This window comes from Narcine bancroftii, chromosome 4, assembly GCF_036971445.1.
Source record: "Narcine bancroftii isolate sNarBan1 chromosome 4, sNarBan1.hap1, whole genome shotgun sequence".
Lineage (NCBI taxonomy): Eukaryota > Metazoa > Chordata > Chondrichthyes > Torpediniformes > Narcinidae > Narcine > Narcine bancroftii.
The window spans coordinates 127025052-127046165 of NC_091472.1; the positions used below are offsets into that span (position 1 = coordinate 127025052).

Consider the following 21114-nt stretch of genomic DNA (forward strand, 5'->3'; position numbering starts at 1 on the left):
ACGCAAAGTCTTCTTGATATTGGGATTAGAATCGTTGAGTTGAATTTGTCTGTATAATTACTTTGTGAAAGTCTGATTGGAGGGGTGGATGATACTGAGACCTGATAGTCGTCTGCCACTAGTGGGTTTTACCACACCCAGATTTTTAAGGAGTAACTACTTTTTAGTAGTTTACTGAGGGGAGGTTTATATATTTTTTTTTGTTTTTGTGGTATTTTTATATGGGGGGGGTTTAGAATATTTAGGGAATTAGAAAGGGGAGTAATATTTTATAGTAAAATTTTTACTGAAATGTCTAACTTGAATTTTGCAACTTTTAATGTCCAGGGATTGAATAATCCTATTAAGCATAAACAAGTATTGGCTTATATAAAAAAAAATGAAAGTTGATATTGCTTTTTTGCAAGAGACACATTTGACCGAAAAAAACATATGAAATTGAAGAGAGATTGGGTTGGTTATATATTTTCTTCTTCCTTCAATTCTAAGGCGAGAGGTGTAGTGATCTTAATTCATAAGAAATTACCATTTGAATTAGAATCCTTTGAAGGTAATGCAGGGTGGGTTTTGAGGTTGAATTGTAATTTTTTTGCTGAATCATGGACTTTGTTAAATATCTATGCACCTAATGTGGATGATGAAAGGTTTATGTTGGAGGCTTTTTTTCTTGTTAAATCAGGCCAAGAAAAATATTTTGGTTGGGGAAGATTTTAACTGTGTTTTAGATCCTTTGTTGGATAGGTCTCCGAAAAGTATAAGGAAATCAAAGATGGCAATACAATTTGGGGCCTTGATGAAAGATTTAAATTTAATTGATATTTGGAGGAGAGTAAATCTACAGAGAAAGATTTCTCCTTTCATTCATTTAGACATGATTCATTTTCTAGAATAGATTTTTTTGGTATCGGCACATTTACAAGGTAGAGTTCTTCAAGCCAAAAATAAAAGCTGGGACATATCGGATCATTCTATGTTGTTTTTCTCTTGTGCAAGTCTGGAAGTGGTGCAATTGTCTTATAGATGGCAGCTTAATACAATGCTATTAAAGAAACCAGAATTTGTTACTTTTGTTAAGGAACAGATTGCTTTATTTCTGGCTGACAATATTAAGTAATACTTTTGTATTATGGGATGCTTTGAAAGCATATTTGCGTGGGCAAATTATTAGTTATACTACGAAAGTTAAAAAACAATATGTGGTGGAATGCTTAACATTGGAGAAACAAATTACTGAGTTGGGAAAGGAATTTCAGAAAAATGTTACAGAAGATAAAAAGGCAGCTTTAGCGAAGTTGAAACTACGTTATAATACACTACAAACCTATCAGTATGTGCGTTTAATTAATCGATCTAAGCAACATTACTATGAATTAGGTGAGAGGACTCATAAGGTGTTAGCATGGCAATTAAAAACAGAACAGACATCGCGAATTATTAATGCTGTTAAAAAGAATTCAAATAGTTACCTTTTAAGCTCAGGAAATTAATGACCAGTTTTTCTCATTTTATCAACAATTATATACTTCTGAGGGAAAGCAGGATGCTAGTTCTATTGATTCTTATTTATCTAAATTAAATTTACCTGTTTTAGGAGAGGAGGAGGTTAGGGGATTAGAATTTACAGATTTTGAGAATAAAGAAGCTATACAAGAGATGCGAATGGGAAGTCACCAGGGGATGATGGATTTTCTGCTAAATTTTATAAAATATTTTATGAAGATTTATCCTCGGTATTTGGAGATATTCTACAGCAAATAACTGAGGATCAGGTGTTGCTGGAATCTTGTTCAAGTGCTATAATTACTGTGATTTTAAATAAAGATAGGGATCCATTGAAAGTATCTTCGTATAGGCCTATTTATTTACTAAATGTGGATTGTAAAATTATGGCAAAAGTATTAGCGAATAGACTTGCGAAATATTTACCTTAGTTGATACATGTAGATCGAACAGGTTTTATTAAGAATAGAAATGCATCTGATAACATTCTTAGATTGATTACATTGGTCAATGCATCTAGACACCAACCTAACCAGTGGTTGCACTGGATGCAGAAAAAGCTTTTGACAGGGTTGAATGGAATTTTTTATTTAAGGTGTTAGAGAAATTTAATTTTGGCCCTTATTTTATTGGTTGGGTTAAAGCTTTATATAAAAACCCAATTGCTAGGGTGGTGACAAATGGTCAAACTTCTTTACCATTTAAATTAACGCGGTCGACTCAGCAAGGTTGTCCATTATCACCAACCTTGTTTGCATTGGCTTTTGAACCGTTAGCTCAGACAATATGACAGAATGATAAGATTAAAGGGATGAGAATTGCAGATGATGAATATAAGATTAATTTATTTGTGGATGATGTGTTGGTCTATTTGACAAAACCAGAGCAGTCTTTGAAATATTTGCAAGATTGTTTGCTGAAATTTGGGGAGCTACCTGGATATAAGGTAAATTGGGATAAGAGTGAAGTATTACCAGTTGAGGAAGGAGATTATTCGGAATATAAAAGTATTATAAAATTGAAATGGTCAGATAAAATTAAATATTTGGGAATAACAGGAAATGCAGATTACCAATCTTTATATAAATTAAATTATGTTCCTTTATTATAAATGATTAAAATAGATTTGATTAAATGGAAAGCTCTTCCGTTAATGTTAATTGGTCAAGTAAATTGTATTAAAATGAATACTTTTCCTCGAATCCAATATTTGTTCCAGTTGATACCTTGTTTACTTTCAAGAGTATTTTTTTAGGATTTGAATAGCGCGGTACGGGAATTTTTATGGAAGGGAAAATTAGCATGAGTAGCTTTACATAAACTTACATGGAAATATGCATTGGGTGGTCTTCAATGACCTCATTTTCAAAATTATTATGAAGCAGCTCAGTTGAAATTTGTAGATTGATGGATATGGACCAACCTCCAAGTTGGGCGAAGGTGGAAATGGCTTGTATTTCTTAGGTTGAGGTACATCAGTTCATAAGTTAGTGGAATATGAATTTATTATGGGAATGTAATCTTCTTCTTCTTTGGCTTGGCTTCGCAGATGAAGATTTATGGAGGGGGTAAAAAGTCCACGTCAGCTGCAGGCTCGTTTGTGGCTGACAAGTCCGATGCGAGACAGGCAGACACGATTGCAGCGGTTGCAGGGGAAAATTGGTTGGTTGGGGTTGGGTGTTGGGTTTTTCCTCCTTTGCCTTTTGTCAGTGAGGTGGGCTCTGCGGTCTTCTTCAAAGGAGGTTGCTGCCCGCCAAACTGTGAGGCGCCAAGATGCACGGTTTGAGGCGTTATCAGCCCACTGGCGGTGGTCAATGTGGCAGGCACCAAGAGATTTCTTTAGGCAGTCCTTGTACCTTTTCTTTGGTGCACCTCTGTCACGGTGGCCAGTGGAGAGCTCGCCATATAACACGATCTTGGGAAGGCGATGGTCCTCCATTCTGGAGACGTGACCCATCCAGCGCAGCTGGATCTTCAGCAGCGTGGACTCGATGCTGTCGACCTCTGCCATCTCGAGTACTACGACGTTAGGGATGTAAGCGCTCCAATGGATGTTGAGGATGGAGCGGAGACAACGCTGGTGGAAGCGTTCTAGGAGCCGTAGGTGGTGCCGGTAGAGGACCCATGATTCGGAGCCGAACAGGAGTGTGGGTATGACAACGGCTCTGTATACGCTTATCTTTGTGAGGTTTTTCAGTTGGTTGTTTTTCCAGACTCTTTTGTGTAGTCTTCCAAAGGCGCTATTTGCCTTGGCGAGTCTGTTGTCTATGTGGGAATGTAATATGCTGGTATTAAAGCACCTGTTAAAGATATGGAGTAAAAGAAATATGGTTTTAGGGTCAAACGGTAAACTATTAATTCAAACTCCATTATACCATAATCAACATTCCCTTTTTAATGTTTAATAATCATTTAAAGAGATGGAATTCTCAAGGTATAAAGATAGTTCAGGATTGCTTTGAAGAAGGACAGTTTCTTTCCTTTACTCAATTGAGGGAGAAATTTCATATATCTGTATTTGTGTACTAACAACTTAGAGCTTTGATAAAAGAGAATTATGGTAAAGAGATGAATTTACCTATGTTGATGAAATTTGAGTCTTTGATTTCATCTATACCAAAGAAAGGTTATATTTTAGATATGTATCAATTGTTACATGATAGTATGGATAAAGGGGATGGGAGAAATCTAGACTTAAATGGGAAAGTGATTTAACTTGTATCTTTCCTGAAGACAATTGGGAGGTTATGTGCCACAACAGTGGAATTAAATTGACAAATGTAAGATATGGAAAGGTTAATTATAATTTTTTACATCAGTTATATTTGACTCCAGAGAAATTGAAAAAAATATGGGTTTAGTAATTCAGACTCTTGTTTTTGATGTGGACTATGTACTGGAACTTTTTTTACATGCTGTTTGGTCTTGTGTTAAAGTACAACCATTTTGGAAAGGAATTAGATTGGCCTTGGAAAAATTATTTAAGATTAAATTACCATTAGACCCATCGATTTTTTTTTTTGTTGGGTTATCTGGTTTCTTTGAAGGGATTGGGGTTGGATAAATTTCAAATTACATTTGTACGTTTACCGTTATCTGTAGCACGAAAATGTGTTGATAGTACTTGGAAAGATAATGTGGGGATTAACAAGTATGATGGCATAATGAATTAAGAGCTTGTATTCCGTTGGAAAAAAATTACATGTAACTTGCATGATAATTATTCTTTCTTTGTTAATATGCGGTCTTCTTATTTGGAGTATATGAATTTGAAAATACTTTGAAATATTCTATATATTCCATATTATTCTGTTTTATTTTTGTATTTGGCTCCCCTTAAGGGAGCTGGCTGAAGAGTGGGGAGTGTTTTTATTTAAATTATGTATCTAAAAATTTCTTGCTGTTATTTGATTGTATTTTGTTTTTTAAAAAAAAATTAATAAAATTTGGAAAAAAAACCCAGCCTCATGGATAATAGTGTAATTTGGAACCTGGGCTGTTCAAAACTATTTTTGCAGCTTGGAAATTAGATTTAATTGTAGGCTGGAATGTCTTTTGATGGAGCTGTTGACTAACTGAATTGGCCAGCTCATTGGTGAGTAGAAATCGCCAGTATTGGGAAGAAAAGGGATTGTGTAGCGAGCCGAGCGGCCACACGGTTAGAAGGGCCTAATTGCTGCCCCAGTCAGTTGAGACAAGATGGCGTGGGTCCCCTTCCCTTCTCAAGAGAAGCCCTAGTTTGGCAACACATGCTGCTTTAAGGGGACGACCCAATCCTGTCTGTGGAGTGCTTGTCTAAGGAAGTGACGTCAGCATGTTGCGGAGTCACTGCCTGCCCAGCGATGCACAACCAGGAAGTGGTGACATCTCCTGGGTAACATGCATGTGACCAAATGCAGGCTTCTCCTGAGAAGTGAAGGGGGGCCTGGACCATCTTGTTTCAACCAACTGGGGCGACGATTCAGCCTGTCTAACTGCACAGTCACTCATCAGGGTCACCACTGTAGCGGCTGCTCATGGCAGCGCAACTGAAATGAAGCACGTCTACACAGCACGAGGGTGAACCAGTAACTGAACTTTATTTGAATCTCTAGCACTGCTTGCGGGTCACCAAATGTGGGCTTCTGAGAAGGAAAGGGGGTCCGCGCCATCTTGTCTCAACCAACTGGGCCGTCGATTTGGCCCGTCTAACTGTGCAGTTGCTTGGCTCACTACAATTAAATATAAATCACTTGAAATTTCAGTTTGGCTTGTATAATAGCATTTTAAAATAGCATCTACATAGAAAAGTGCAGGTAGAAAAATTAGGAGAGGTAGCATAGATTTGAGGGGATTTTTGAGATATTCAAAATGTGAATGGGTTGTAGAGGAGCCTCAATGTAGCCACAAACGAGCCTGCTGATTGATATTGGTGATGAGACATTGGAGATGGGATCTCTAACATGATGGTAAATGCAAAGTTGTTGGAGATTTTTGTGTGAAGTGGTAGCTTGGAGAAAAATGAGAACATTATTGCAGATATTGCCTAATAATGAATTGTGAAAGGATCTTTATTTTGTATTTTCAGAATGAAGCCAAAGCAAACAGTCTCTGGAATTTGTTTTTACCACTGGAGACTGATTCTGAGGCTAAATATGGAGCCGGACTGACAAACTTGGAATATGCTTTCTTGTGTGAGGTTATGGGAAGGTCCCTATTTGCACCTGAGGTAATACTGTTTAATTTCTGAACTTTTGTGGATTCCCTGATGTGGTCTACTGAAAGTTATTTACATGAGTTGCTAAATTTTGTATTACAAATCCTGTTTTACAGATTTTTAATTGTTCTGCACCAGATACAGGGAATATGGAGATATTGGTGAAATATGGAACTGAAGCACAGAAACGGCAATGGCTTTTGCCTTTATTGGAGGGGAAAATCAGGTCCTGTTTTGCTATGACTGAGCCACAGGTATGATGGATATTCTGATGCCGTTGCTCTGGCTCAGTTCAAACATTGTTGGGGAAGGTAGTTTTTTTTTAAATTTTTTATTTTTCACACCATAAATCACATTAGCCATGCTACACACTTTTTTCTTTTTCACACATATACAGTGACTTTTTCTCCCCCCCCCCCTCCTCCCAAGCCACCCCCCCACCCCCCCCCCCCATCCATTTTAGGTATACAATCTAGGTTACATTAAACCAGTCAGATAATGTTGTCATTCAACAAAAATACACCAGAAATTCTACTGAGTCCATTCTTTTCTTTCCTTCTCCTTCCATCAACTTAGGTAATGATTGTCCGCGGTAGGTTTTCGCTATTGTATTTAATGTAAGGCTCCCATATTTGTTCGAATATTTCAATATTATTTCTTAAACTATATGTACTTTTTTCTAATGGAATACATTTGTTCATTTCTATATACCATTGTTGTATTTTCAGATTATCTTCCAATTTCCAGGTTGACATAATACATTTTTTTGCTACGGCTAGGACTATCTTAACAAATCTTTTTTGTGCCTCCTCCAAATCAATTCCAAATTCTTTGTTTTTTATGTTACTTAGAAGAAAGATCTCTGGATTCTTTGGTATATTGTTTTCTGTTATTTTATTTAATATCTGATTGAGATCTTCCCAAAATTTTTCTACTTTCTCACATGTCCAGATTGCATGAATTGTTGTTCCCATTTCTTTTTTACATCGAAAACATCTATCAGATACTGTTGGGTCCCATTTATTTAACTTTTGAGGTGTAATGTATAGTCTGTGTAGCCAGTTATATTGTATCATACGTAGCCTCGTATTTATTGTATTTCTCATCGTTCCAGAACATAATTTCTCCCATGTTTCCTTTTTTATCTTTATATTTAAATCTTGTTCCCATTTTTGTTTAGTTTTACCATTTGTTTCCTCATTCTCTTTTTCTTGCAGTTTAATATACATATTTGTTATAAACCTTTAGATTAACATTGTATCTGTAATCACATATTCAAGGTTACTTCCCTCTGGCAAACTCAAATTGCTTCCTAATTTATCATTCAAGTAGGATCTCAGTTGGTAATATGCCAGCGCTGTATCTCCCGTTATATTGTACTTATCTCTCATTTGTTCAAAGGATAAGAATCTACTTCCTGAAAAACAATTCTCTATTCTTTTAATCCCTTTTTTTTCCCATTCTCTAAAGGAAAGGTTATCTATTGTAAAAGGGAGTAACTTATTTTGCGTCAATATTAGTTTTGGTAATTGATAATTTGTTTTATTTCTTTCTACATGAATCTTCTTCCAAATATTGAGGAGATGATGTAATACTGGAGAAGTTCTATGTTATACCAATTTTTCATCCCATTTATATAATATGTGTTCAGGTATCTTTTCCCCTATTTTATCTAATTCTAATCTCGTCCAGTCTGATTTTTCCCTTGTTTGATAAAAATCTGATAGGTATCTTAATTGTGCGGCTCTATAATAATTTTTAAAGTTTGGCAATTGTAAGCCTCCTTGTTTATACCCTTCTGTTAATTTATCCAGTGCTATCCTCGGTTTCCCCCCTCTCCATAAAAATTTCCTTATTATTTTCTTTAACTCTTTGAAGAATTTTTCTGTCAGTTGTATTGGCAATGCCTGAAATAAGTATAATATCCTTGGAAAAATGTTCATTTTAATACAGTTTATCCTTCCTATCAGTGTTAGTGGTAGATCTTTCCAATGCTCTAAATCGTCTTGTAATTTTTTCATTAGTGGATAATAATTGAGTTTGTATAATTGGCCGAGATTTTTGTTTATTTGTACACCTAGGTATCTTATTGCCTGCATTTGCCATCTAAATGGAGATTCCTTCTTAAATTTTGAGAAATCCGCATTATTCATAGGCATTGCTTCACTTTTATTTACGTTTATCTTGTAACCCGACACTTCTCCATATTCCTTCAATTTCTTATATAATTCTTTTATTGATAGTTCTGGTTCTGTTAAGTACACTATAATATCGTCCGCAAATAGACTGATTTTATATTCCTTGTCTTTTATTTTTATTCCTTTTATATTATTATCTATTCTTATCAATTCTGCTAGTGGTTCTATAGCTAACGCAAACAATAAAGGTGATAGTGGGCATCCCTGCCGCGTTGACCTGCTTAAGTTAAATTGTTTTGATACATGTTCATTTACTGTCACTTTCGCTAACGGTCCCTTATATAATGCTTTAATCCAATTAATATACTTCTCCGGTAAACTGAATTTTTGCAATACTTTGAACAAATAATTCCATTCTACTCTGTCGAAGGCCTTCTCTGCTTCTAAAGCAACTGCTACTGCAGGTGCTTTATTTCCTTCTACTGCATGAATTAAGTTAATAAATTTACAAATATTGTCTGTTGTGTGTCTTTTTTTGATAAATCCAGTTTGGTCTAAATTTACCATTTTCGGTACCTGCTCTGCTAATCTGTTTGCTAATAGTTTAGCTATTATCTTATAATCTGTGTTTAGTAAAGATATTGGTCTATATGACGCTGGTGAGAGTGGATCTTTCCCTTGTTTTAGTATTACTGTAATTATTGCTGTTTTATATGAATCTGGTAAGCTTTGTGTTTCATCAATCTGGTTGATTATATCCAGGAGGGGCGGAATTAATAAGTCTTTAAATGTTTTGTAGAATTCTATTGGGAGTCCATCCTCTCCTGGTGTCTTATTATTTGGTAATTTTTTTATTATCTCTTGTATTTCTACTGTTCCAAATGGTTCTGTTAATTTATTTTGTTCCTCTATTTGTAGTTTTGGTAGTTCAATTTTAGTCAAAAATTCATCTATTTTCCCTTCTTTCCCTTCGTTTTCAGTTCGGTATAATTGTTCATAGAATTCTCTAAAGTTTTCCTTAATTTCTTTTGGATTATATGTAATTTGTTTGTCTTTTTTCCTTGATGCCAATACCATTTTGTTAGCTTGTTCTGTCTTAAGCTGCCATGCTAGGATTTTGTGCATTTTTTCACCCAGTTCATAATATTTCTGTTTTGTCTTCATTATATTCTTCTCTACCTTATACCTTTGTAATGTTTCATACTTTATTTTTTTATCCGCCAATTCTCTTCTTTTAATTGTATCTTCCTTCATTGCTAATTTTTTTTCTATATTTACTATTTCCCTTTCCAACTGCTCTGTTTCCTGATTATAGTCCTTCTTCATCTTGGTACATAACTTATTATTTGCCCTCTAATGTATGCTTTCATTGCATCCCATAGTATAAACTTATCTTCCACTGATTCCGTATTTATTTCAAAATACATTTTTAATTGTTTTTCAATAAATTCTCTAAAATCCTGCCTTTTAAGTAGCATGGGGTTTAATCTCCATCTATACATTCTTGGAGGGATGTCCTCTAGCTTTACTGTCAATATTAAGGGTGAATGGTCCGATAGTATTCTAGCTTTATATTCTGTTTTTCTTACTCTATCTTGCATACTAGCTGATAACAAAAATAGGTCTATTCTTGAGTATGTTTTATGTCTAGCCGAGTAGTATGAATATTCCTTTTCTTTTAGGTTTTGTTTCCTCCATATATCCAAAAGTTGCATTTCTTGCATTGATTTAATTATGAATTTGGTTACTTTGTTCTTTCTGTTAATTTTTTTCCCAGTTTTATCCATATTTGAATCCAAATTCAGGTTGAAATCCCCTCCTATTAGTATGTTCCCTTGCGTATTAGCTACCTTCAAAAAGATATCTTGCATAAACTTTTGATCTTCTTCGTTAGGTGAATATACATTAAGTAGATTCCAAAACTCCGAATATATCTGACATTTTATCATTACATATCTCCCTGCTGGATCTATTATTTCCTCTTCTATTTTAAATGGCACATTTTTACTAATTAATATCGCCACTCCTCTTGCTTTTGAATTATACGATGCTGCTGTTTGCCCTACCCAATCTCTCTTTAATTTCTTGTGCTCCAATTCAGTTAAGTGTGTTTCTTGGACAAATGCTATATCAATTTTTTATTTTTTCAGTAAATTTAGCAGTTTCTTCCTTTTAATTTGGTTATGTATTCCATTAATATTTAAAGTCATATAGTTCAGCGTAGCCATTTTATGCTTTGTTTATCTTCCCTTTCCGTTTTTCCATCATTACCTTTCCTCCTTTTCCATTTCTGTTTTCTTATTTTAAACCCTTTATAAGACAACATTCCTAAAACATCAAACATTTTCCTTATTCTCCTATTTATAACTTCTTTAGCCCCAATCTCCCCTTCCCCTCCTGAGTTGTCCTTTATCCCTTGTCGGACAACCACATCTCCCCTCTCCATTTGGGTTTGCGAATTCACTCGCAAGCGTCAACTGATTTTGCAGTGACCGCTATTCCCCCCCCACCCAGCCCCCCCCAGAAAAGATTTCACTTTTCATATGTAACAAAGGTCACTCTTTTAATTCCCTCCTTATTCTCTCTATTCCATTACCTTCCCTTATTAATTCTTGTCTGTACTATCTATATTTTCCTCTAAGTACCGCTACATTCACGTATGCACATTATACCTATATACTCTTATACCTCTTTACCCACATACATATCAATCGTGATCATTTTTACTCTCATTACACGTCTTCATCTCTCCGTCTATTTTTGTAATTGTTCTGCAAATTTTCGTGCTTCTTCTGGATCCGAGAATAGTCTGTTTTGTTTTCCTGGAATAAATATTTTCAATACCGCTGGATGCTTTAGTATAAATTTATACCCTTTCTTCCATAAAATCGCCTTTGCTGTATTGAACTCCTTTCTCTTCTTTAGGAGTTCAAAACTTATATCTGGATAAATGAAGATTTTTTGCCCTTTATACTCCAGTGGCTTGTTGCCCTCTCTTACTTTTTCCATTGTCTTCTCCAGTATCTTTTCTCTTGTAGTATATCTTAGGAATTTTACTAAAATAGATCTTGGTTTTTGTTGTGGTTGTGTTTTAAAGGCCAATGCTCTATGTGCCCTTTCTATTTCCATTTCTTGCTGTAGTTCTGGACATCCTAGGATCCTAGGGATCCAATCTTTTATAAACTCCTTCATATTCTTGCCTTCTTCATCTTCCTTAAGGCCCACTATCTTTATGTTATTTCTTCTGTTATAATTTTCCATTATATCTATTTTCTGAGCTAGTAGTTCTTGTGTCTCTATAGCTTTTTTATTAGATTCCTCCAATTTCTTTTTTAAGTCTTCTACCTCCATTTCTGCTGCTACTGCCCGCTCTTCCATCTTGTCCATTTTCTTTCCCATTTCTGTTAAGGTCATATCTATTTTGTTCATTTTCTCTTCTGTGTTGTTTATTCTTCTTCTTAAATCATTAAATTCCTGTGTCTGCCATTCTTTAAATGACTCCATGTATCCTCTAACAAGAGAAAGTATATCCTTTATCTTGCCTTTCCCTTCTTCTTCAATTTCACTGTACTCTTCCTCTTCTTCTTCCTCTGGGTTGGCCATCTGTTGTTTCTTTGTTGCCCTTTTCTTCTCTTCTTTCTTGTTTCCATTGTCTTCTGTGTTCTCTTCTTGCTGCAGGTGTTCTGCAGCTGTCGTTGCCGGCTGTGGAGATCGACTTCCCAGCTGGTCCCCCCTCCCGTCGGTGTGTTTTTTTTCATGCACGGTTGCGCACTTTTACTCGGCTCAGCGAGCCATTTTTGTAGTCCAATTTCTACCGACCTGATGAAGCGGGCTTCTCTCTCCACAGCGGGCCTCTTCGAACAGGTAAGGCCTTCTCCTTCTTCCTCCGTTGTCTTCTCTTCCTCTCTTCTTACCGTTGATTTTGATTTTTCTTTTTTTGTCGCCATCTTCTTTCCACCTTTATACTCACTTTTCTTTAACTTTTATTTCTGTGCCTTTGTGTTTTCCCTTGTTTTTCCCGACTTTTCTGGAGAGGGCTGGAGTTCACCGTCCGGCCACTACTCCATCACGTGACTCCTCCCTTGGGGAAGGTAGTGATGAGGAAATGGAAAGGCTGCAGAGAGACTTGGATAGATTAGGAGAATGGGCAAAGAAGTAGATAATGAAATTCAATGTTGGAAAGTGTATGATTGTACACTTTGGTAGAAGGAATAAAAGAGAAGTATTATTTGGATGGGAAGAAAATTCAGAAGTGCAAAGGGGAGTCCTTGTGCAGGATACTCAGGGTTAACCTCCAGGTTGAGTTGGTGGTGAAGAAGATGAATCCAATCTTGGTATTCACATCTAGAGGAATAAGATATAAGAGTCTGGGATGTGATTTGTGGCTTTAAAAGGCATTAGTTAAGCCTCATTGAGTAGAGGGTACAGATTTGAGCTCCTTATTTTAAAAAAAGAATGTGCTGGCTTTGGAAAGGGTTCAGAGAAGATTCACAAGATGGATTCCCAGAATGAAGGGATTCGCATAGGAGGAACGTTTGACAGCTCTTAGACTGTACTCCTTGGAGTTCAGAAGAATGAGGAGTGACCTCCTAGAAACATTTCAAATATTGAAATGGACAGAGTAGATGAGGCAAAGTTGTTTCTCATGGTAGGGAAGTATAGGACAAGAGAGCACTGAGATGCAGAGGAATTTCTTCAGCCAGAGAAGTGGTTAACCTCTGAAATTTGCTGCAGCTGTGGAGGCCAAGTCTTTGGGTGTATTTAAGGCAGAGATTGATAGGTATCTGAATCGTCAGGGTCTCAAAGGTTAGGGGAGAAGACAGGGGATCGGAGCTGAGAGGGAGAATGGACTCAAAGGGCCTATTTTCACTCTTTAACATGGTCTTATAGAGAAGCTCAAAATTCAGAATTTGCTGTTATTTTGACAGTCATTGCCAGATCGGAATGTTCCTGTTGACCTGATACCTTAACATTGTATCTTGAAAGTTTTCTTAACAAGAGTAGATTCAGTTACTAATGTATTGAAATGAATTGATAGGTACTGAGGTATCTGAAATCCGTAAGAATCAATTGCATAGTCTTCCATGGGATGATTCATTCCAATGAACAAGTCTGTGAGTTTAAGCTCAAAATATAGATTTGGCTAACAGAAATCTTAGTCAATAGCTTTAATTTCTGGGGCACCTTGTGATGGCCTTGATCAGATTATGAAAGCATAAATATAATTTTCCAAACAAGGCATATTATTTTCTGTCAGAAAGTGCTGGCTCTCAGAGCATTCTCATTAGTTCCATTCCTCCACCTATTCCCTGTAACACATCCATCAACTTCCTCCAATTTACCTGCCACTCACTTATACCAGAGGCTATTTGCAGTCAGCTCCTACAAGTCTTTGAGATACTGGATGATACAAAAGCATCCAAGAGAAACAAATGTAGACACAAGAAAGTATGCCAACTCTGTACAGAAATCTCCCAATTGTTTTTTCCTTGATTACCTTAAATCTGCCTCCTCTGGTTAAAAATCTTTTTCACCCTCTGCTTGGTCATAAACCCTTTTGTTATTCAGGATTCTAACAGTACAACAGTGTAATAGCATCTTTGTTAAAACTGCACTGAAGCCTGACAACTTTGATCTAGAGTTTTTGAAATTATTTTCTGTAAAAATTCCACAGTGGAAAGGGAGGGGTTTTAGTCATTAAAATATATTGATGTGATTTTTTTTGGCATTAAATATTCATATAATTGCTCATCTTCAAGATTCTAATGGGAAAGGATAGTTATCTTGTCTGAAGTGTTCAGAGACTAGGTTAATTTGTTTTCCCTTGAAACATGCAGGTTGCCTCTTCCGATGCCACAAATATTGAAGCCTCAGTTGTTGAGGAGGGTGACTTTTATATTCTCAATGGCCACAAATGGTGGATATCAGGTAAAGAAAATGGACAATGTGATAAAAATATGAATAACAATATGGGGTGATTGATTCATGTAGTTTGGATTTGAAAATAGAACAAAGGATCAAACAAGGAATTGCTTGTTTCCCCTCAAAATTAATTCCTCTGCTATTGATTGTGTTATGAGCCCAGAGGACTCCAAAACCCAGCAGCAATAGAAATTAACCAAGACAAATGGTTACTGAAACAAAAGTCATTTTTAATTTTCTTTAAACATAAAAACAGGATCAAACTTTAACTTATTACTTTTAACTTAACTCACCCTAACTTAACCTCCTAATTCTAAGCACACATGTAAGTAATGTGCATAAGTTCAGAAAAGTTATTTGATTTACAATCCAATCTCACCTCACTCCTCCAAGTTCACTGGTATCAGGCAATTCTTATACTATGTACAGAATTTAACATTTATGAATTTTCACCAAGCTCTGGTGCTTAAATGTTACCACATAGGAAAGTTCTTATCATTTTCAGAGAGAGATTCATTGCTCGTTGGACACACACACAAACTGATTTACTTCCATCAGTCACTTCAGTGTCTTGCTGAAGAAACTTGCCCCATCAGGGTTTTCCAAATGATGACCTCTTCTTCCAGATCACCAAAGAGTTTATCTTGCTTCCCTTATTTCAGGTGAAACACTCTAGCCAGCCATTTCCTCTTGTATTAACCACAAGGGTTTTTCAACAGTCTGAACTCAGAACTCACAACCTGTCTTCAAAATGGGGTTTAAACAAGCTGCCAGCTTCAAAAGGCCACTGCAGAACTCAAAATGAATTCTCTCTCTCTCTCTCTCTGAGAAAACCTGTTGCCTTTTTTTTCTCTCTCTACTTGCAAAACCACATGATCCTCTTAGAACAGGAAACTGCAACCAGACAGTCTTCTGAGCCTGTTCATCTGTTGCTTTCAAAGCAATAATCCATTTACACCTGCTTTTGATTTCTTGACTTCAGGGTCTTCTATTTGCATCTCCTTGTGAAAACCTTTAGCAAAGCAGTTTTTATTGTCTTTATGAAGGCACTGGGCCTGGAGTGTCTGGTTTGAGAAAAGCTCTTGCATTTCAATTATGATAATCTAGATAATAGTCTTGCATGTCCCAATACCTAAACTGTGAAAAACCTAGAGAATAGTCCGGCAAATCTCAGGACATCAACAAGAGGTGGTGTCTTAAGAAAGCAGCCTCTATCCTCAAGGACCCTCACCACCCAGGCCATGCCCTCTTCACTCTGCTCCCATCGCGAAAAAGACACAGAAGCCTGAAGAAAAGCACTTAAGGACCATCTTCCTCACTCCCATCAGATTCCTGACTGAATGATGAACACGGCCTTAATTTGATGTTTCCTTGCACTATTTTCATTTATTTTATACGGTGGTTTATATAAATGTTTGCACTGTGATGCAGCCACAATACAACGAATTTTGTAACGTGTTCATGACAATAAATTCAGATTCTGATTATCTGTGTTAAATGTTTTTTTTACTTTTAAAAGAATACATTACAATGCCTTGGCTTACAGCATAAAATCCCTGGGATACCTTGTCTTTGTTTTGCATATAATTTGTAGCAATCATTTGTATTTCTCAGCCATGGACCCACAAAATTAAGTTTTATTGATCTTTCCTGCTGTATTTAGTCAGAAGCTACTGAAGCCTAAAGTCTGGCACCTCCAGGTTCAAGAACAGTTTTTCTCCACAGCTATCAGGCTCTTGAACCTCCCCACATCACCCAAACCATAAACTATTCAAAAGAAATCTGTATGCATGATTGAAACATCACTTTTGCATTAACTGTGACTATAAATATTTGTTTATCCATTCTTTAATGCAGGGGTTATCAACCTTTTTCTTTCCACTCACATACACTTTAAGTTATCCCTATCCTATCGGTGCTCTGTGATTAGTAAGGGATTGCTTAAGGTAGAGAATCAATGCTCTAGACCCAATTGTCACTGAAATATTTTGCTTGAGAAAAATTGTCACTGGCCCTTTGGAGTTATGAAACCATGCACATAACAAGTCAATTAGGTACGATTAAAACAGTGATTTTCAACCTTTTTCTTTCTATCCATATACTACCTTAAGGAATCCCTTACTGATCACAGAACACCTATGACGTAGGGAATATTTAATATGTCTCATGACATATTGTGGTAATTTAATTTATGCTCTTTGTTTTTGGTGTATCTTGTGTGGCTGTAGCAATTAAGAACTTCAGTGTACAGTATATTATCGATTAACTGACAACCAATCAACAAAATTCCTAATGTCTGAAAGATTTTTCAGCTGAGACATAACATCACAATTTTTAAAAATTTACTCACTGTGCTCAGGGAATCAGTTTTGCAAAGGAGACATTTGTCCACAGGTTACACATTGAAGGAAAGGATAGCACTGATTATTTATTTGTAAATTATCATTTTTTGCCACAAGTTACTGCAACTTTGTGATCAATTGCATTGTAGAATTCTCAGAATTTGAATTGAATACCACGGTCTCGCCTGCCCAAGCCACACGCTCTCCCCACTTCCCGCCCGAGCCACTTCCTCTGTCAAAAACCTGCTGAAATTCTGCTAGAGGACAATCCCTGTCCACTTTCCTATCACTTACAGGTGAGGTGAGACCTTGGGCTCCTAGGCAGGATTGGCGACTGCATGGGGAGGTGTCGGGATTGGCGACAGCTGATACAAGTATTCTCCTGATGCTACTGGGCTGCTTTAGAGAAAATTCCTGAATATCTGAAAAATCTGCTTAACAGAGATAGATTCGGTCCCAAGCATTTCAGATAATCGAAAATGTACTGATTTGAACATTGTACTTGTGAGTCTCATAATAAACTTTCTTGGTCATAGTTAACAATATTTTTCAGGGACGGTAATCATGAACAGTAATAAAATTATAAGGGTATTAATATGGGAATGATGCTCATGTTGTATCATCTATTTCTGATTAATACTACTATCTAAGATTCACTGTCTTTGAGTTGATGGCTGTTGTTCTTGACAGGTGCATTGGATCCTCGCTGTAAACTTTGTGTATTTATGGGGAAGACTGATCCACAAGCTGGTCCACACAAACAGCAGTCCATGATTCTGGTTTCAATGGACACTCCAGGGATTAAGGTTATCCGACCCTTATCTGTTTTTGGGATGGAAGATCCTCCAGGTGAGGCAAGCTGATACTGAAGATTGAGATGAAAATGTATTATACAGTTGAGGATTATGTGTTTTTTTAAAAAAAACAGTAGTGCATGTACTTGGAGATAACCCAATAAAGGGTTGAATTTGGAGGACATTCAGAGTGATGCAGTTGATTCTGGGTTAGTGAATAAGTTGTATAAGGCAGTGTTAGAAATTCTCCTTGATTTTTGGTTGTATGGTACTTTTGTTTCTCATTATTGGTGTGGGACTGGATGTTACAATTTTAATTCCTTGTGGCTACCCCACAAAGCTCTCAACTTTTCTTGATACTACATGGAATATCTTTCAGGAAAACAACAGCTGTTGAGAAAGTGGGTGAACTGCAAGGATTCAAAAGGGGTACTTTTCTGAAGTTGGAATAAAGGTGACTAATGTCCACTATTTCGATGACCACTGAGTTCATGAAAACTTAAATGCCTTCGTGATTGCTCCTTCTGTATCTAGAAAAGAGCGAAGGGGCCAGAGATGATCTTCCACTGTTGGTGCTGCTGGAATCTGGGCAACAAATGAGGTTATGACCAAGCAGATGAGGACTAAGGATTTTAACTCAAGGAGATATGTTTAAGATAATCAGAAGAAAGCAACTGGAACAATACTTGATGAATTATTATGATCTACGATGTATCAGTTCAAAGGAAAGTAGATTCTTCAGTAACATTTTAAATGTCTGACATGAGAAATAAAGAAATTCCAAAGCCGTGGTGGAAAGTAGAACATGGAATTAATTAAGCTTGTTTAAAGTCCAGAGAATATTGTGGTTTTCAGAAATTTGCTGAGTTGTTTTTGATCTCATTAAATAAATAAAAAAAAATCAAATGGCCTATTCCTGTACTAAACACATGGTGTTAACCATGTGGCTCAGATAAGAACCAATAAAACAGTTCACTAATGATGTGGATTAATACAGCTACCTCAATAAGTGTTATTAAAAAGGGTGCCGGCCAACTTATCTCCTGGTTTGATGTGTGTCTGTATTGATTGTGGTTTTATGCTTGGATAGAGAGTTGGAAAAGTGACAAAAATGCAGTTGTTTGGTGGAGAATGAGAAGAGAAATGAAGGTATTAATATCATGAAGAGGTCAAGAGAGGGCTGGCTCCATTTACAATTGACTATTAAATACTCATTAGTTATTTTACTCCAGGTGGTCATGGTGACCTTTTATTTGAAAATGTTCGCGTGCCAAAAGAGAACATTCTTTTGGGGCCTGGTCGAGGCTTTGAAATCGCCCAAGGTAGACTGGGTCCAGGAAGGATACACCACTGCATGCGGCTCATTGGCTATGCTGATCGAGCTTTGGAACTTATGAAGGAACGGGTAAGTATCTGATGGAGAGAGGTTGACTATCAGTACATCTCCAGACAGATAGATCAAGGGTTCCTGTTTAGATACATTTGTATTTTTTCTACAAACAATTCTGCAGGGTGTGAAATGTTTAGTTATTTTATATTATCAAAAAAATTATTTTAAAAGTTTTGAATTTGTTCGGCATGCTGCTGTAAGATGCATATTTATTTTCTTTCTGCTCCTCCACGTGGCGTCTTCACATTTTCCTCAACTAGCCAAAGGTACGAAATAGAAGGTTGATCATGCCACCTTTCGACAAGTTAGTGGAAAATCAGTGAAGTCAGACAACCCTTTTAATAGATGCCAAATTCATCAGGTTTCCAACAAAATTTAAAAAGATTAGTGAAGTAAGGCAATATGAGAAAGAGCTTCTCAAAATTGAGGTTTTTTGGGATATTCTGGCTTGGAAAGGGTTCAAGTAAGATCTTGCGTTGCGTAGAAAAGGAGCCAGTAGGTCAGACACATAATCATCCTATTCACTAGAGTTGGGGACACTGCAGGTGCTGGAATTAGAAACTAAACAAACTTTGCTGAAGGAACTCAATGGGTCAAGTATCTGAGTTTGGCATTCCAGTCAAACAGCCCACTACTAATACAATATGCATTGGCCTAATCTCTCAGAAGGCACTATTAGGAATGCTGTAATTAAACCTTTTGACTTGTTTTTCTCATATTGCGCTGCCTATATGTAGGTAAAGTCGAGAGTGGCCTTTGGAAAGCCATTAGCTGAACAGGGTACTATCAAGGCGGACATTGCCAATTCCCGGATTGAGATAGAGCAAGCACGGTTGCTAGTGCTTAGAGCTGCCCTTCTGATGGATACTGTGGGAAACAAGGTAAAGTTCACTGAAGGTAATCCATTTTCACTTCAGTTTCATCTAATCAGAATGCAGTGGATATTTTTTACAATTAGGACATGCATAATGTTGTATCAAGAGTCCTTACTGGTACTAATGATATTAACCTCAAAATCTTTGTAGAGTCTTTAACATAGTAAAATATTCCAAGGAATTGGCAGGAATCTTATCAAACAAAACAAAACTGAGCCACAAAAGACGATCCATGAGCAAATGTACAAAAGCTGACTTCAGTAGATGGCTTTTCAGCAGTGTTGAGGCACAAATAGGAGCAGAAGGATGGAGCAGTTTAGGGAAGAGGTTCCCAGAACTTGGGCCCTTGGCATCTTCGGGTCAGGCAGCTGCTGTGGAACGAGAAGTAGGGTTGATTGTTCCAGTTGGAGACCTTTCATCAGAACTGGGAAAGAGAGTGAACTAAAACTAAAAGCAAGGTAGGGGAGCAATAGTTTAGGACAAAAGGAATATTTAAGGTGAGGCCAGGGTTGCCATGGGAATAAGTTAATAGGGACAGTAAGAAAGTGTAAAAGCAAAAAAAAAACCATGAAGTGAGAACAGTTAAAGATTGAATATACAAACAAAGAAATGCAAAAAATTTACAATATGCAGGTCTATAGGATATGCCTGGCAGGTCAGGCTGTGCTAGTGAAAAGAAAAATCTGAGCCAATTGGAAAAGAATGAGGACTTACACCAGAAATTGCCAGTTCAGATTTGGAAAAAGCAAGTTACCTAAACTGGTAGAATTCAATATAGGATCAGGAAGGCTGCAATATGTTCTGTCACAAAGTAAGATGCTGTCACTTGAGGTATTGCATTCAACTCCAGGCCTGGAAACCTTCCTGTTTAACTGCTATCCCTCAAGCTTTTGTTGGGCTTCTTTAGAACAGTCTGATTGGCCACAGACAGATCAGAATAGATGTGGGATGATGAATTAAAGTGACAGGAGACCAGAAGCTCAAAGTTGCTCCTATGGATAAAATGTATGTGTTCTACAAAACGGTCAGACAATCAGGTTTCACTGAGAACATTGTATATTAAATCGGAAGAAGTGCTAGCAATTCACTACATTTGAACTCTGTGTTAATGTTTTCACTCAAGACTTGTACATTTATATATGCTTGATGCCAAGTAATTCCTTGGTATGCACATATGCAGCCTGTCAGCTCTGGTTCATGAATTTGTATGAATACATAATCCATCACCTCAGACTGTGGGACAATGAACCTGATAGGGCTGGTCATTGCTAGAATACTAAAGCAATATTTTGGTTATAATGACATACCTAGAATTTATAGCATTGTCCTAACAGAATAACAAGAAGAAGCCATCGGAGATCTCATAACATCCTTCACCTTGTGGGTCCAAACCACCAGTGAGGTATAATGTTTAAATCTTTATTACAAATAAAGACACGGTTCATTTATTAAGATGC

The 21114-nt window shown here is 36.7% G+C and overlaps 1 protein-coding gene across 8 annotated transcripts in view; it reads left to right on the plus strand.

Annotated features, from left to right (window-relative positions):
• Window positions 1-21114, plus strand: part of acad11 (acyl-CoA dehydrogenase family, member 11) — a 63296-nt gene that overhangs the window by 39423 nt on the left and 2759 nt on the right. For 5 of the 8 annotated variants that reach the window (XM_069932770.1, XM_069932772.1, XM_069932771.1 and 2 more), the window contains 6 exons: window positions 6068-6208; window positions 6313-6450; window positions 14172-14262; window positions 17289-17447; window positions 18625-18797; window positions 19520-19663. In XM_069932770.1, the coding sequence (XP_069788871.1) occupies window positions 6068-6208; window positions 6313-6450; window positions 14172-14262; window positions 17289-17447; window positions 18625-18797; window positions 19520-19663 (846 nt within the window). Of the gene's footprint in view, window positions 1-6067; window positions 6209-6312; window positions 6451-14171; window positions 14263-17288; window positions 17448-17771; window positions 18798-19519; window positions 19680-21114 lie in introns of those variants that run through there. The other 3 variants (XM_069932773.1, XM_069932774.1, XM_069932775.1) reach the window with 3 other exon arrangements.